The sequence below is a fragment of the Petaurus breviceps genome, unplaced genomic scaffold (assembly GCF_028583685.1).
Source record: "Petaurus breviceps papuanus isolate PSGF00001 unplaced genomic scaffold, PetGlider_PUasm1.0 79, whole genome shotgun sequence".
Classification (NCBI taxonomy): Eukaryota; Metazoa; Chordata; class Mammalia; order Diprotodontia; family Petauridae; genus Petaurus; species Petaurus breviceps.
In genome coordinates, this window is record NW_027186523.1 from 5,854,527 (window position 1) to 5,873,397 (window position 18,871).

The following is an 18,871-nucleotide window of genomic DNA, read 5'->3' on the forward strand; positions in this document are numbered from 1 at the left end:
TGTTTCTACTTCTATTATTACTACTACCTCTACTATTACTACATCTTCTACTACTACTGTTACTCTTCCTCCTCCTATTACTCTTACTACTACATTACTACTGCTGTTACTACTTCTACTACTACTACTATTACTATTATTACTGCTGCTGCTACTACTACAGCAGCTAACATTTGTAATCTCCTGGTTTTTGCCTCTTTTTTGTATCCCAGCACTTAATACCTAGAACACAGTAGGCACTTAATAAGTACTGATTGATAGCTCTTTATGGTGTGCAAAGTGCTTCACATGTATTATTTCATTCAACTCAAATACCTGGATTAATATTCTAGTTCTAGTATTCATCTTTTATGTAAATTTAGCCAAAGCATCTAACCTCACAAAATTTCAATTTCCTTGTCTGCAAAATGGGGATAATATTTGTACTACCATGTGACCGTTTTTCTATTAGGAGTTTTATAGCAGTCCTTAACAATTCCAACATTTTTTTTGTTCATTTATCCAGCATGTAAGCATTTATTTTGTATTGCTAAGTGCAAAAATGAAATATAGGTTGTCTATATGACAACAAAATAGGAATTGAGTCAGAAATTCAATTACTCATCCAGAGATTTTATCTTCATGACAGGAATAAAACTACTAGAATGGCTTGAGTAAATATGACAGATATTTGGGGATCATTTAGGCAGCTAGGTGGTACAGTGGATAAGGGGTGGGAGTGGGGGTGGAGGTGGGGGTGGGCCTAAAGTCAGAAAGACTAATTTTCCTGAATTCAAATCCGGCCTCCTCGGAGACTAGAGGTGTGACTCTGGACAAGTCACTTAACTCTATTTGTCTCTGTTCCTCATCTGTAAAATGAACTGGAGAAGGAAATGGTAAACCACTCCAGTACTTTTGCCAAGAAAGCCCCAAATGGGGTCACAAAGAGTCAGACACAACTGAACAACAACAAAAGAAATGTGAAATCATTTTCTTTATTTTAGTTTTTTCTACAAATATTAAAAAATAATATTTCTCTGATTTAAAAAGTCCCTTTCCAGACTTTTCCCTTTAGGAAATTGTGCAGGACAAAGACCTTTCATGGGGAACTGGATTAAGGGTAGTAACCAAATCAAGGAACAAAGAATAAATCTAATTTCATTTAGGTCAGCTGCCTTCAGCACCACAATGGATTGGACCCACCTAAAAGCAGGCTCCACCATGCTTATCTCCTGAAGCATTTGGCTCTAAGACTCACCTTCCTCCACAGGGAAAGGAATAAGTTATTGAAAGGCTGGGAAGTGGTCCCTTTGTTTATTCTAGAAGAATATACAAAAGGATTGTTCAGCTAAAGAACAAAGAATTAAGTATTGTTTTTGGAATGTTGGCCCTCAAATTATAATTTAATATATGATCTTTTTCTTGTTCAAGAATCCTATAATTGTTACTTCAAATCATCTTGGGGGTAGAGACATCAAAGAGGGCATGGTGATTATATGCCACTTTAGACATCTCCTCTAAACCAGAAATGGTTTGACTATTAGATTAACCTTAGTACTACTTTTTTTTTTGCTTTTTTTTTGGAGGGGGGAAGGTAGGGCAATTGGGGTTAAGTGACCTGCCCAAGGTCACACAGCTAGTTTTTGTGTTAAGTATCTGAGGCTGGATTTGAACTCAGGTCCTCCTGACTCCAGGGCCAGTGCTCTATTCGCTGTGCCACCTAGTTGCCCTAGATTAACCTTAAATTAAATTTTAAAAAATTTCCCAGTATAGTATTAATAGTTTTTCTTTAACAATAATAAATGATACTTCAATTAAAATTAATTTCCCAATAATCTAATAGTAAAGGCTATTATTATATTTTGTTATATCATATCATTATCATATCATATTATATTATCATATCATAGGTAGCTAGTTGGCACAGTGGATAAAATTCTGGGCCCAGAGTCAATCAATCAATAAACATTCATTAAGCACCTACTGTGTGCCAGACACTAAGCTAAGCCAGTTATGTGACCCTGGAAAAGTCATTTAACCTCTATCTGATTCAGTAGTAACAGCACCTACTGCCCAGGGTTGTGGTGAGGATCAAATGAAATAATATTAGTAAAGTACTTTGCAGCCTTAAAGTACTATATAAATGCTGGCAATTAAACTAGGGTAGACTATAACAGTTCATTTAAACAAAATCAGCTGGTTTCCAACAGCTTCTTAACTGGTCTTTCTGCCTCTAGTCTCTCCAGGTCTTCTTCCTCTTGGAGATCTAAGAAATATTCCTAATATTGCTTATGATCACACTAACTGTCAGTGGTTCCCCATTGCCCAACAAATGGAAGGTGGAACTCTTGATCCTGCTATTCAAGGCCCTCCACAATCTTATTCCATTCTACCTCTAGCCATACCCAACACTACTTACTCCTTTTCACACCCCTCAAGTCCTTTCTCAGACGCCATTTTTCCATGACACATTCCCTTACACACCCCACCCCACATCCTTTGACAAAAGTTATTTCTCTCCTTAAATTTCTCAGGCATTTTTAAGTGAGGAAGGTACCACATCTATGTGGACTTTTATAAGGTAGGTTGCTGAATGAAATCATGGGGGCTAGAGCAGTAAGGGGTCAATGGCCTGGAAATGGGAGAGGTACTGAATGATTCAGATTTGATGAAACCCTGCCTTTTCCATATACCCACCAGAAGCTACTGGAAGAGCTAATATAGTTTGCAAAACCTACAGACTTTCATTTTCAGTTTTTAGAACTAAAGGCCTTGCCTAATTTATACCTTATATCATCTCTATGTAAATATTTTATCCTCATTACCTCTCTGTTAGCTTATAAGCTCCTTGAGGACAATCAAATAACATGTCACTTTTCATCTTGATATGCCCAGTAATTAGCACAGTGCTTTGTTCATATTCTTACATGGATATGTGATTTTATCAATGTGAATACTCCCTCCAAAAGCGCAGATCCCAGCCCATCTGAATCTTTTCTTGTCTTTGTTTTGCCATCAAATCCTCCAGGAGGGGTCCACACAACATACTGGAGACCTTCCCCTAAATCTCTTGATGTCCCCTGAGTACCAATGTAGCACACAGACTATCCATAACTTATTGCCTGATCTTTGCTATATTACTGGCCTCTTTTCTCTTTTCTCCAATTACAAGTCTCTTTAATGATATAGCTTATGTGGCTTTTTACATGCTATTTGGTATTTGCAATACACTGAAGCCTATTCATTCCCATCATCTGACTCTCAATTGCCCTTGGTATGAGTTACAACTGATTCCTTTTGTATTAAAAAGTTATGTCATTCATAGTTATGTAGCATTGCCAGAAGATGAATGATATATTTTTTAACTGTTTCATTGGGAGTGATTAAAAGTATTATGTAGTTTCCCAAAAGCAATCCAGCTCTGTTTCTTGTTCAATTCTATGGTCAGTACAATCTTGGTCTGTATTATTAGTCCAAGATATACTTATAAATGGATTACCTCTTTGGGCTGTCTTTCCAACTGTATATCATATATGGCTGAAATGCAACTATACTTCAACAAACTTCTTCGTTCACTTTTTCCTATTTAGATGATAAAACTGAACTCATGAGAAATTTTGGGTACCATTGATAGTTCACAAATTTAGAGTTGGAAGGAACATCAGAGGGACCTAGTCTAAGTTCCTTATTTCACAGCTGAGGACACGGAGGCTGAGAGAGGGATTTGTCCGACGTGAAGTCTGTGATAGATCTGGGGACTGAACCCAGGTCCTCTGACTTCAAATCCTGGACTTCTTTCACTCTGCCACATTGGCTGTCTTAGGAGGTTCTCCATGGTGTCCCAAGGCTTCATGAATGACACACAAGATCATTCACAATTATGAGTATCTGGAAAACCTTTCTTTCTGTCTCAGATTTCTCCATAATAGCAGAACACACCTTTAGTGAGCCTAGCTCTCCTCTTCCATGTTCCATATATTAATCAAAGTGTAGTTGAACAAAGTTCTATCTGTTGCTGCATCTATCAAAGAATCTTGTATGATCTTAACAAATTTATAGGAAACATCATGATGAAAGACAACCTTCAGGCTATATTTTGCTCTGTTGAATAAAACATTTTTTATAATCAACAAATAATAGCATAGTCATAAGCACCTTTTCAGTCAATTAAGTGACTATATAGTTTTGTGGTCTGCTTTCACATATTTTTGTTTGCAAAAGCCTGCCTATTCTCTTTGATGTTTTCACTAAGGAAAATCTTAATACCTGTATAAATTAATCTCAGAGATTTTGCAGAGATGAGAAAGTAAGCATATAGGTCAGAGGGGAATGAATCTTTTTGATCACCTTCTTTTAGTAGCAATAATACCTGTGATTTTTTTTTTGTAGTTGTTCAGAATCTTCAGAAATCTTGACAATCAATCCCTCAATGTCCTCCAATTTTTTGCCTTCATTATGGACCTCCTATCTAATCCAGGAACTCTTTCTAGAGTTGATTTTTTTTAGATCCCTTTATATTTTCTTATGTAGTACATGGCAGATTGTAATGTCTACAACCATGCCTATATCTTCCCCATCCTCAGAAAAACCTCACTTGATCACAGTCCATCCTTGAAAGCAATTGTCTTGGATCTCTCCTGCATTCTGTATAAAATATATCTATAAAACTAAACTCCTTGAGAAGACCATCTACAATAGGTGTCTCTACTTCCTTGCTGCCCACTCTCTTAATTTTCTGAAGTCTGCCTTCCCATATAATCATTCATATATAATCTCTTAATTACTATGGCTTTTTCTTAATCTTCAACCTTCTCAACCTCTCTGCAGCCTCTGACACTGTTAATCACCCTCTTCTCCTTGACTCTCTCTTCACTCTAACTTTTCATGACACTACTCTCTCCTGTTTCACCCTCTACCTATCTCACGTCTTCTTCTCTTGAAGATTACAAAGAGATTGTCTATGATAAGAAGAATCAGTCTTCTGGAGAAGATGGGGATGGGATGAGGTCAAGGATTTATGTAAAGGTAATTGCCTTGCCTTGGTAAGAAGGACCTCCACTTCATGAAAGACAAGGATGAAAGCAGAGATAGTGGAGAAGTCAACTGCATGATATGAAAGGAGGAGGAAGAAAGAAGAGCTATTATTAAATTGTTTTATTTTTTCAGTGAAGTATGAAGCAAGATCCTCAGCTGAGATGATGGGGGAAGTGATGTCATGGGAAACTTGAGCAGGTATGACAAGGTTTATAATAGGCACTGCAGAGGGACAAATAGATTGGGGGGCTATAAAAGTATTTGTTGTAGTTAGGGCCCAGATGAGATTATGTAATGTAAATTTATCATGTACCCATAATTTCCTCCATCTCCATTCAGCTGCTTATGAATAAGAGTGAAAAATCCTAGGGATAAAATCCTGGGAATAATCTTAGGTTGGAGTTGGTGAGGCATGATTGTCGAGAACAGAGGTTCCCAAATTTATATGGCTTAATGCCCCCTTTTCAAAAAAAAAAAAAATATTCATACCCTCTTGGAAATCTGCTTTGTTTAATCCTTTAATGGTTTTTTTTATTTCAATAATATCAAAAATATATTTTTTTAAATGACACATCTTGAATTTAATAATTTATTACAAAATTGTGGGGTTTTTTCCTACATTTATTTTTTTTGCTTTTTGGACAGGGGAAGGCAGGGCAATTGGGGTTAAGTGACTTGCCCAAGTCTATACCATGGCTAGTATGTGTTAAGGCCAGATTTGAACTCAGGTCCTCCTGACTCCAGGGCCAGTGCTCTATTCACTGTGCCACCTAAAGCCGCCCCTGTTTTTTCCTACATTTAAATTTTAATGACTCAATATTGTGTCATATAACCATATATTATCATATTGTAAACAAGTCATTACACACACATATTCCTGCTGATATATGCTGGACTTCCTGTCAGTGCACAACATGCTTGCCTGCCAATACTTACTTGTTAAGATCTGTCAGTGTACTTGACCACTGATTGGTTATAACTTGCATTGTGTGCATTTATTTGGAAAACAATGACTTTAACAAGAGATCAAACATGTATGAAAGGTTTTTCAAATTTTTCTTTTCTTCTCCTTATACTTCCACCAACCCCCCCCCAGTTGCACCTGAGGCTACTGTCACCCCCACACACACACACACACATACACACACACAGAGCACAGATCATTCCAGTGCCCCCCGGGGGCAGTATTACCCATTTTTGGAAACCTCTGATCAAAAAGGTAAGGAAGCAAGCATTTGAGCGTAAATAATACTATAGAGTTGAAGTGGGTGCTAAGAGTACATGCTCTCCAAGAACTTTGATTTAATACTGATGATTGATTAAGAAATTATAGCCGATCAGTGACCAGCCTTCTCCTGTCTGTTAGAAAGGAATTAGTTTTATTTTTGTGATATTACTCAATACTTACCATGTTTAGTCCCTCCTAACTCTTTCTTTAAAAAAGTGTTCAGGATTATATAGACTTCTTCATAGGCTACCACCCTTGGGCCTCTTTTGTGTTGCCTCTATGCCCATGTTTTACTGAAGTCACTGAGCACTAAAGTGACATTAGTCTTCTTGCTTTTCTTCACACATGACATTTCATCCACTAATGCCATTCATTTTCAATGGCCATTCCCATGTCTGGAATATCCTCCTTCATCATTTCTACCTCCTGACTTTCCTGGCTTCCTCCAGGTCCCAGCTAAAATCTCACCTCTTACAAGAAACCTTCCCCCCCTTAATGTCAGTACCTTCCCAGAGTTCACCTCCACTTTATCTTGCGTAACTTTGTAGGTACATAATTACTTATGTGTTGTTTCCTGTTATTATGTGAACTTCCTGAGGTCGAAGACAGCATTTGTGCCTTTCTCTGCATCTCTGGCACTTAGCATAGTGTCTGGCATATAAAAGACACTTAAGAAATACTTGTTGACTTATTGACTTGACAAAAGTGTGTTCAATATGAGTGTCATTAACTTCTTTGTGGAATTTTTCTACCTAATTTCTCCATAGCATTTTTCTGCTGCAATTATTTTCATTGCGGTCTTTTGTTGTTGTTGATTTGATTTCTTTCACATTGCTCCCCTTCGTAAATCCTGCATTCCAGGAACACAGGACTCACTTTTCCTCAATATTGTTCTGTGTCCTCCCACCTCATTGATTTTTTTTTAATTCGATTTTATTTTATTTTCAGTTCTGAATTCTGTCCCTTACTCTTCCCTTTACCCTACCCAATGAAAAGGCAAAAAATATATATATATAAGAAAAACAAAATCCATTACAAATATGTAGTCATGCAAAACAAATTCCTATATTAACCATGTCTCCCTCCTTCCACCAAAAAAAAGGAAAAAAAGAAAGTATATTTCAGTCTGCACTCCCCTATCAACTTTCTTTCTGGAGTTGAATAGCATATTTCATTAAGAGTCTTTTGGAATTGGGGTGGGTCATTGTTTTTATCAGAGGGCTAGGAGAGTGAAAAAGTGGATTTTGGCTGATAAAATCAAAATTTATGTTTACATGTGTGTATATATAAAATATACATGCATGTATACCTACATGTATGCATATACACATACCTGTATACATATATACACACACATATAAAACTTGGCATTTTACTCAACACAATGACCAGCCACAAATTCCTGAGGACTTATGATTAAACACTGCCCACCCTCTGAAAGAGAAGTAGTACACTCAGAACACAGGCTGAGACATATTTTTTTAAGACATGGCCAATGAGAAATTTTGTTTTGCTTAACTTTAAATACTTATAAGAGGAATTTTGTTTTTCTTACTTTTGCAATGGGATAGGGAGGAGTGGGAGAGAGAGAGAAGGCTGATCCTTGTTTGAAAATAAAAATTTAATTTAAAGTAATAAAACTTTTTTTAAGGGATATATCAAATATGAGCACTAAAATTTGAGGTAGCTGAGAATCTCATGAAATATCTTTCTTGTTGCCTTTGGAAGTATGTAAGATCAACTCTGCCAATTACTTTGTTTCTTGAAGCACCATCTTCTGCAAGAAATCTTTCCTGCTCTCCCCAAACAGTGCCCTCTCTTCTAAACAATCTTGTGTTGAATTATATGTATGTTTGTGTGTATGTGTATACACATATGTATATATTTATATATATATATGCACACACATACATATAAACATACTCTGTGTATATTTTTTATATACTTGTTGTCTGCTTAATTAAAATGTCAGTCAATAAACATTTATTCACTGCCTCCTATGCCCAAAGCACTATGCTAAGGACTGGGGATACCAATACTGAAAAAAGAAAAAATTCCTGTCCTCAAGGAGCTAACAAAGGGGAGACAATACCAAAAGCAAGGTAAAAAGCAGAGGGGGAGGTACCCAATGAAGTATCATGGTGGAGAAATCATCAAAGTTCCAAAGTAGATGGACAGGTGAGGGAAAAGGAGGTGTGTCTCTTGAGTCCCCTTCTACCATGCAGGCTTTTGAAGTTCATGGCTGGGCCCTCCAATCAGAGCATAATGGTATTAGATCTTGCAGGATGATTGTGATCCAATGATGAGATTCCTGGGGCGCTAGATGAGTCAGAGAAGTCCCAAAGGAGTGCAGAAAGGTGGGAAATGTAATGAGGGTAGGAATTGTTTCATATTTTGTACTTGTATCCCTGGGGCTAACACAGTGAGCCCGGCACAGTAGATGCTTAAAAAATGCTTGTTAAATAATTGACTGAGATTTCCATTTACCTGCAACTCCTCTTTACCTTCTGGTTTGATTTATGGCAAGAATGTTAATATTGGCATGATTTAGTTGCAATAATATTCCCATTCACATCTTTAGAGTACAAAGTTAATTTAGCATTCATGAATTGTCTAAATCTGTGGTTCTTAGTACCCTTTGCCTCCATTTTCTTCTATATTTCTATTGTTATTGCAGCAATTTTGTCCTTTCTCCTCCTTCATAGCCGCATTTCTATGGCCAAAGACTTCATTCTGTAGTGACCATATTTCTGGTGATGAGTCTCTGTATTGAGCTAGGTTGGCTCACAGGCAGTGTGCTGCTAGAATTGTAGAAACCCCTCCAGCATGGTAGAATCTGCCAGAGGTTGGGTTCTGATGGCATAATCTTTGAAACCCAGAATCCCCTCCATACTGTGTTGAGGTTTCAGAGCAGGACAATTATTTTACCTTATACATATTAGTCACTTAATAATTTCTTGGATGTTGACTACCCAATGAATGTCTTCAAAATCAGAAATTATTCACAGTCATTTTTTCTTTAAGCCACTGAAAAACATCCAAGTTGTGGAAAATCAGCATCATCCATAACTTGATGCCTCAGTTTCCCACCACAGAGAAAGAGTACTGAAGCCAAGTGACTAACCAAACATCTGATTTTCCACTAAAAACAGGTCCTGACACATGACCTTAATCCTTTTTTTCTCTCTCCCAATCCCTATATTACTCCTGGGGGAAAGCCCTTGAATCAAGCCAATTTCAGTTGCCTCCAGCTCTCTGTTATATCTGTTCATAAACCAAAATGAGTTCCTAACTGCCAGAATTTTCTCAGTTACTGAAAATCTTCCCACAGACCTGCGTCACATCCTAATCTTTTCCAACCACAGAAACATACCTTTGTCCTGTTCTGCCAAGTAGACAGACTTCAATTTTTCTGCTTAATGTTTAAAGACTAATATTTGCAAATGTAAAAAAAAAATTCTAAACTATATGTGTCCTTTTTTTTAAAGCCTACTTACCACCACTTTTCCTTCATTATTGACATCTCGATAATCAGGATTGAGCTGCAAGAAGAAAAAAATTTTATTCAAATTTCAAATTAATTTAAAAATCATTCATCAGAGTTATTCTGGCCAGAGTCCAAACAAAGATTTTTCTACTGATAGGAAGGTCTCCAAATGCTCCCATTTGCTGATAAAACTATACTAATCTCAAAAAACTCCATAACATACCAAAACAAAAGTCCTTAAATAAAATGCACAGAAATTCAAAATAGATTCAACTAACTACTCTCATAGGAGAAGCAAAAAAATAGAGAGAGAAATGTAGGATAGTGGCTAAAGAGCTGTCCTTAGATTCAGGAAGACTTGGGTACAAGGTCTGAACTTATATCAGAACTCTAACATGCACCAGCTGAGTGGTGACCTTAGCAATGTTATTTGGCAGGAAATTTGAGCTTGAAAATCAATAGTGAAATATCAATTCCTACATGTCCCACAGGATTAATGTAAGTTATCACAGCACTAAATATCCTTGAAACTGACAATATACTAATAACTCAGCCAGCTTAGGGTCCATCTACTTGCCTAGGGTAAACAAATTTCTCACAAAATGACTCACAAAAGTTGAGAACATTGTTTACTTTTCTTCAATTATTTGACAGCAGAAAGTAAAATGTGGGGGTTGGACTATAGGTCTCAAAGTCTATAATCTCATAAGCAGAAGAGCTCTTACTCAGAAAAAGGAAAGTCAGTTTTACAAGCTAATCACCCCCTTTCAAGTAAATGCAGTACTGTTGAGGATCAGATGAAATTTGATGGCTGTATTTTCCTTCAAATGTCAGCATAGCCCAATACCTCAGTGATAGATGGCTCTAACTTAGAAAGTTATATAATGAATCTCATAAGATGTCTCAAGAGCAAAATTTAATTTGCTGATGATTTTTAACTGCATTGTGTTATTTATATCAACATAGTTTCTATCCTTTTCGATATTTCTGAACCCCCTGTTTTCATGGTATAAGAGTGAATACAGTGGTTTTGCATGGCAGCACTGAACAAGTCCTGATCTTTATTCCATCTGAAACTTATCCCATGTTACATCTGGAGATGAGGTAACAGGACAGTTGTCTGAATGAGATGGGAGACTCCTGAGGAAAAAACACTAGTTAGACCCATCTTCTTGTTATGGGAAAAAAAGAGGACATTTTCCAACCTTTAAAAATATAAGTGGCTGTGTGATAGAGTAGACAGAGAGCTGGAGTACCTGGGTTCAAGTCTGACACACCAGCTCCTAGACCCAGAGGATGTTATTTTACCTCTTAGTTACAGAACAGAACAAGCAATTCTGTAAGTCTGTAAATTGTAGAGAAGATGGGGACCAGCATTGATACTGGGAGTTTCCTCTTCCTGGGATCCCCTATATCAATGAAATCCCAACTCTAGTCCTTCTCCCTATAAATATAACATACTCTTAAGAAAAATGGGCTTAATGTATGTATTTTCTAGATACTGTCTGGGTCTACATATTAAAACTGCTTTGAAATAAAAGAGTTGAATACAGTTAAAGTTATTTTGAAATATTAATCTTGTTTACATTTCAGATGTTTTTCCAAAAAGTAGCTTTTAAGAAAAAATTCAACAGTCATTTTTTAAAATTTCAAACCAGTTGCTGTTGGTAGCACATCTTAATGCTAAGAGCTATAAATTAAGAATACTTATAAAAGTGACTTTAAGGCCTTTTGTACTAAATCCAAGGGAATAACTATCAGTAATCCCAACTTCCTGCCTCTTATCCTCCTCATTCACTACCTCTGGAGTCAGAAACACTGATTTTGTTGTTCAGTGAGTGGTTGCTGACTCTTTGTGACCCCAGTGGGGTTTTCTTGGCAGAGATACTTGAGTGGTTGGCCTTTTCCTTCTTCAGCTCATTTTACAGATGAGGAAACTGAGGCAAACAGGATGAAATGACTTGTCCAGGGTCACATAACTACTAAGTGTCTGAGGCAAGAATTTGAACTCAGAAAGATGCATCTTCCTATCTAGCTGCCCTTAATGGTACTAAAATGGTACCATGTGAGAATACTGTCTAGTCCTTCGAACCCCAGACTTCTGATCTGAACTAGTATTCCCACCCCTACCCCCTAACCCCACCACTCTTGGTACTCTACTGTGTGGAAAGGGTCTACTGCACCAACACACACTGAGCATGGAGGCCTAAGGGAACAACAGTGAGGCAGAGGGGGTGGTCCATTATCCTGATAGATAAAAAAATACAAGACCCACAATGTCTAGCTGACCTCAGTCATACTTTAAATTCTACCCTAGCCCCCTCCTCAAAATCAAATACTTCCATTGCTCCAGGAAAAGGTGTGGCAACCATATCTCCTAATTCTCTAAATTCCATACTAGCAACTACTCAAAACAAATCACCACCTCCCTCCCCAGCCACTAAATCAACTAGGAGCATTTTATTAGGCACTTAATTTGTGTCTGGCTCTAGGAGGAGGGGTGCAGCAATGAAGACAAAAGATGGCCATAAAAATAAGTGGTGTTTCCATTACCTTCCCAAGGGGAGGGGACTGCCTCTCTTTTATACTTCTGTCTTAAAGCAATTAGCACAATTCTTTAGTAAATAAGTAAGTGCTTTTCCAATCTTTTGTTGATTCCCCAACCTCCATCACCACTGGACCCTAGAAGGTAGAGTTCAACTAAATGGTAGCCACAGCTTCTAGATTTGCACATCTTGCTCCAGGAATCCTAGAGAGTCAGAGAATCTGTCTCCTGTGAAGAAAACCTCTCTCAATACTTTCATACTCCTAGGATTCCTCCTTTCATTTTTGGCCTCCCTCTGAATTGTTATCATGCAGACATTTTTCAGTTGTGTCTGACTCTTCAGAACCCCATTTTGTTTCTTTTTTGTTGTTGTTTTTTGCTTTTTGGAGGGGAGAAGGCAGGGCAATTGGGGTTAAGTGACTTGCCCAAGGTCACACGGCTAGTAGATGTTAAATGTCTGAGGCCGGATTTGAACTCAAGTCCTCCTGACTCCAAGGCCAGTGCTCTATTTCACTGCACCACCTAGCCACCCCTCATGACCCCATTTTGGATTTTCTTGGCAAAGATTTTGGAGTAGTTTTTGCCATTTTCTACACTAGCTCATTTTACATATGAGGAAACTAAGGCAAACAGGGTTAAATGACTTGCCCAGGGTCACACAGCTAGGAAGTGTTTGAGGTCAGATTTGAACTCAAGAAGAAAAGTCTTCCTGACTCCAGGCCCAGCTCTCTATCCACTGTGCCATCTAGCTGTCCATTCTGGTTGGTTAATTAGGTTTTTCCCCCCAAGTTTTATTAGTGTCCTTTGTTCTAACAAGACAATTTCTGAATACACTCCTCCAGTTTCTGAATACACTCCTACTAACCCAGTAAGCTTTCCTTTGAAACTAAAAAAAAGATAAGTAAAATCAAATAAAGCACAACAAACACCAACATCCCATTGCTCATAATCTTCTATCTCTCCAACAAAAAGGAGGGAAACGCATTATTTCATCTCTTCTTGTGGGCCACACCCACTTAATTGTTAAAAAAAAAAAAAGCTTTTCTACATCTTCAACCTTCTTTTCATACTTTCCATCTTCTTACACTGAATTAAATGTGCCTCTCTCCAAAAGGCACTGTATCCCTGTCCACCTTTTCCAGTAATGATGCAAATATTTTTAATTACTATAATTTCTCCTCTCTGTAAAAATGCAACTTAAATACAAATAATTACAAGTAGATGTGATGATTTTACTTTGAAATAAAAAATTTCATTCTAGTATATGCAAATGCTCTTTGGTAATTAACTCATCTTGGTCCTTCAAGATATGCTTAAATCCTAGTCCTCTAATGACTGTTTATTCTCTTAAGTTAACCAAAAAGAATGGAAATTCTTGGAAGGCAATAACAATTTTGGTTTTGTCTTTGTATCTCCATTACCTAGAATAGTGCCTTGCACACAGCAGGCTTTTAATAAATGTCTGTTTGCTGAATTTAGTAATAGTACCTTACACTTGTATAGGGATTTACAGTTTTCAAAGCACGTACCAGCTTTCACATGTATCATTTCATCTGATTTCCACAACATCCTTGAGAAATTAGTAGGGGAGATATTAATAGGAAACTGAAGCTGAGAGAGGTAAATGGCAGATCTTTGACTAGAATCTGCACTTCCTAGATGGTGAAGTGCACAGAGCACTGGGTCTGAAATCAGGGAAATCCCAAATTTGGCCTCACACATGTCTAGGTCACTGTGTGACTCTGGGCAAGGCACTCAATCTGTTTACCTCAATTTCCTCATCTGTAAAACGTAGATAATAATAGCACCTACCTCCCAGGGTTGTTGTAAGGAACAAATGAGATAATAATTTCAAAGTGTTTAGAACTGTGCCTAACACAGAGTAAGCACTATGTAAATGTTAGCTATTACTATTTCATGTATGTCTATATGTGTTTGTGTCTCATTCTGAAGCCCAAATCCATCAATCTATCACTTTTCTTTCCGAAGGTAGATAGAACATTTCACCATCATTCCTCTGAAATCATGTATGGTTATTATATTCATCATAGTCCTTACAGCTTTCAACTGACCCCACTTTTGTACAGTATTAATTCTTAGGAAGTTTATCCTTACATGAAACCTAAATCTGCCATTTGCACCCATGGCTCCTAGAAGGTTTTGCTACATAAAACCTAAATCTGACCTTTTTTGCTACTACTCTATCTACTGCTCCCAGTTTTCCCCTCTGGGGACAAGCAGAATAAATTTAACTCCTTTTCTACGTGTCAATCCTTCATTTGCTGAAAGTTAGCCATCATGCTCCACTCCCCCTAACCCCCACCAAAATGTTTTCTTCTTGAAGCTAAACATCCCTCATATGATTTCCACACTCATCCAAGACTATTCACAATCCTGGCCACACTTTCTGAACACTCTCCAGCTATTGATGTCCTTCCTAAAATGGAGCTCCCAGAACTAAAATAAAACTCAAGATATGATCTGACCATGAGGACTAACTTCTTCCTGGTCCTGGGCACCATACCTTATCAAGGCAGCCTAAAATTTTTGTAACTTTTTTGGTTGCCAAAATACTGCTCACTGCTACTAAAGCCCATCTCTTTAACACCAGTATCATGAAATATATGGGCAGCCCATTTATTTTTGTCTTACTTTCTATACATGAAAAATCCATTTCATTTTTCTAGTCATACATGCCTCTGATATATTTTATACCACTCCTCATATTCATATCATCAATAGTAATAATATGTTGTATGTTACTGACACCCACCACATGTCTTTCCATTGTCCCATGCATTGTTTGTGATTTTGGCTCTCCTAAGACCATAGTATTCCATAATTCACAGTCATATTTCTTTACTGAGGGATTGCTGTTATCAAAGAAATGGACTTTAGTGGCAGTGCTCAGTCTGACCTCATCTTTCTCCTCAATTCTGGACATAGTTCCTTGTGTACTTGAACATACACACACATACATACATACAGAATCACAGATACATACACATAAAAAAAAACATAAGGAATAAAGAGAAACAAGTATTTACTAAATGCCAACTGTGATAGGCCCTGTGCTAAGCACTTTACAAATGCCTTATTTGGTCCTCACAACAATCCAGGGATGGAGATGCTATTATAATCCACATTTTACAGATGAGGAAACTGAGGTACCAAAAGGTTATGCTACTTTCCCAGGGTCACACAGTTAAATTTCAAAGACTGGATTTGAACTCTGTTCTTCCAGATTCAGTGTTCTATCAACCATGTCACCTAGTTGCCTCTATAGATGGATTCATTGGGCTGTTTGTCTAGATGCATGTTATTATCTGGGTAGCATATGTTTTTCATAGAGGAAAGGTTGCTATACCAGAAGTTAGAAAACCTAGGATCAAGTCTTGGTTATGAAACTTACTAGTCATGTGAACATGGGCAACTCAATTGACTTTTCTAACTCTGTTACTTCATTTGTATAATGTCAAGACCATGGGAACACAGGTGGTATTTTCACTGTTGCTGACAATTTAAGGCAAAGGATTCAGAAAAAAAGGCACATTTGGGAACTGAACATTTGGTTGGAAAGATGGTGTCCAACAATGCAATATGGATTTCAGGACCATAGCTTAAATTATAAGAATGTTAGACTCCTCTAAGTAAAGCAGTATAACCAGAAAGGCTGATAAAAACATATTTGTCTGTAGCCTTGCAAAATCAAAAGATTTTAAACAGAAAAAAAGAAGAGAAAACCACTTTTATACAGCCTCCGTTTTGGAAGAAGCAACACAAATGCCCAACAATTCAGAAGAGAAAATATCCAAGAAAGGAGCCTTCAATAAAAGCTATCGCCTCAGATATAAAAGCAAATACACAAAATAGAGGGATTAAACAAAGTGAGCCAGAGATCCTATAGCAAGGAGGAATATGTGACCTTATAGACTTCATTAAGCTTTGGTAGTAAGTGATACATGACTCAAATATAACTCTGGAAGAGTAGATCTTATTCAAAAGGAACAAGCTGGAGAGGGAAGTAAGAGGGAGCAACACTATAATAATATTAACAATAGCTAGCATTTATACAGGACTTCAAGGTTTGCAAAGTACTCTACAAATATCTGAGGAGTTATTTTTATCCCTATATTACAGATAAGGAAACTGAGGCAGGTGTTGGTTAAGTGAGTTGGCCAGGGTCACAAAGCTGGTAAGTTTCTGAGACCAGATTTGAGTTCAGTTCTTGCTGACTTCTTCACTCCAGATCCAGCACCGTATTTTATCTATCATGACAATTAGCTCCCGAGTATGTCTGCCTCTAGCTGTCTAGAGTGTTAAATTAATAAGACATGAAAGTAAACACTGGAATTTGAGGAGTGAAGTATGGTGGAGAGCATGTGAATAAAGAACAACAAAAACAAAAAGTAAAGTACTACAGGCATCTGAGTATGCTGCAGATGTCTCAAATGTAGACAAGGAGTTTATGAGGAGTTTAGAAAACAGATCACAGCATAGGCAGAGAGCTGTGATTGTACTAAGTAAGGTGGGGTTTCAGGTAAAACCTCCACTTCTGCTGGAGTTCTCACTGTGTCTTCCAAAAACAAAGCAAAATATAATTTCTTGACTTCCATTAATGATAATTTCATCCTCCAAAAGACAGAGGACCCAACAAGAGCTACTATTCTAGCCTTGATTCTGAACTATAAGAAGGAATTGTTTGAGGGAATGAAAATGATAGGTACCTTGGGAGAAGGGGAAAGTATGCATTTAATCTTTCAATTTAGTATAAAGGAGGAAGGAGAAGAAAGCAAGTTATAATGTGACATATACCCTAGATTTTTGGAGAACATATGGGTTTAGGAAAAAATTATAGCTAGAATTTGATGTAGTAAATATCTCTATAAGTCAGACCAGGAGAAATTAATAGGTGTCTTTAAAATATTCTAGTTGGAGGAAAGAGAGAATTGACTAAAGAAATTGTTGTAGATGCACTAGAAAATCACTGACACACTAGATTGTTAGGACATGTAAAAAAGATAAAGCAGGGGCAGACAGGAGATTGAATATGAAAGCATGATAAGGTTCTGTAATAATAGTGTCAGGAATGCTCAGGATGGACTGAGGCTGGCCAGCAGAGAGATAAGGCCAGCAAAAAGATGGAACAGTTTGTAGACACATTGAGGGAAAGAGGAAGATTAAACAATGGAGAGGAATCTCACTGTGTAAGATAGATGGAGCAGACAAATGACAAACAGGGAGGTTAGGTATGTTCAGTTCTTATTTGGCTCCTTTTTTCTCTGCCAAGAAGAATATTTTTTGGATGGGAAAGGACAGCACAGAAAGAGCTAATGGGGAATTGAAATCCAAGATAAGTAGGAAGATAATGAGAGCAACTGACAACATATGATGATTTTAAGGCACTGTGCATCCCAGAACACTGAAAGAATTTAATTGAATTTCAACAAGTTAATTTAATTAAATGCCTGCTAGGAGGAAGGCACAAGCTAGAAAGGAAAAGACAAACCAAACCAAACAGAAAAGAAGCTCACACCTTTTAGGAGTTTCCACCCTACTTGATACAGCATTTACACTACTAGCTAAATAAAAGCCGATTCGAGGAGGCAGAGAAAACTAACAACCAGGAGGGATCAGGAAAGACTTCCAGAAGGCAGCTCCCAAAATGATCCCTTGAAGGAAGTGAAGAATTTCAAGAGGTGAGGAGGGGATACATTATACAAGCATGGAGCAGAGACACTATGAAAATAGAAGCACAATAGGGAATGCCGAGTCTGGAGAACTGCAGGAAGAGAGTTTGGTTGCAATGTAGATTGTGGGAAGGGGAATAATATGAAATAAGTTTGGAAACAAGCTAGTGCTAAGTTGTGATAAACTTTAAATGATAAAGTAAAGAGCCTGTGTTTGATTCTAGATGTAATAAGGAGTCACTGAAAATGTATTAGTGGGGGATTATGATGATCAAGTCTGTGCTACAGAAATATATGTATATATTATATAGATATATGTATATAACCTGAATATATGTATGTGTGTATATATACTATATATACATACATACCTGATGACTTCCCCTTTATATTTCTTACCTATCAATATAGATATAAAGGCAATTCTTATTTGCCTTTTTAATTATTTATTTATTATATTTGCCATTATTATTACACACACACACACATCAGGTAAATCAAATACTAAAGATGTAAGAAAGAAAAAGGAAAATTAAGGTAACAGGGTCCCAGAGAAGATGGTAGAAAATAGAATTCAGGATATAGGGCTTAGAATTTACAAAAGGAGGGGCAGCTAGGTGGCACAGTGAGTAAAGCACTGGCCCTGGAGTCGGGAGGACCCGAGTTCGGTTCCAGCCTGAGACACTTAACACCCACACAAAAATACTAGCCATGTAACCTTGGGCAAGTTACTTAATCCCAATTGCCCTCCAAGAGGCAAAAAAAAAAAAAGAATTTACAAAAGGAACAGGGTCACTTCTTTCTGTATAGAAACTCCCTAAGGCACTAGCCTTTTCTTTTTTTTCTCTTAATATTCTCTCTACCAGAGATGTCAATTATCCCCAGTCATCCTGATCTATATCTGGCCA

At 37.3% G+C, this 18,871-nt stretch overlaps 1 protein-coding gene across 3 annotated transcripts in view; it reads right to left on the reverse strand.

The window, feature by feature from the left end:
• Window positions 1–18,871, reverse strand: part of LOC138175799 (inositol 1,4,5-trisphosphate-gated calcium channel ITPR2) — a 529,022-nt gene that overhangs the window by 356,892 nt on the left and 153,259 nt on the right. For all 3 annotated transcript variants that reach the window (XM_069106292.1, XM_069106291.1, XM_069106293.1), the window contains exon 10: window positions 9,739–9,783. In XM_069106292.1, the coding sequence (XP_068962393.1) occupies window positions 9,739–9,783 (45 nt within the window). The remainder of the gene's footprint in view (window positions 1–9,738; window positions 9,784–18,871) is intronic.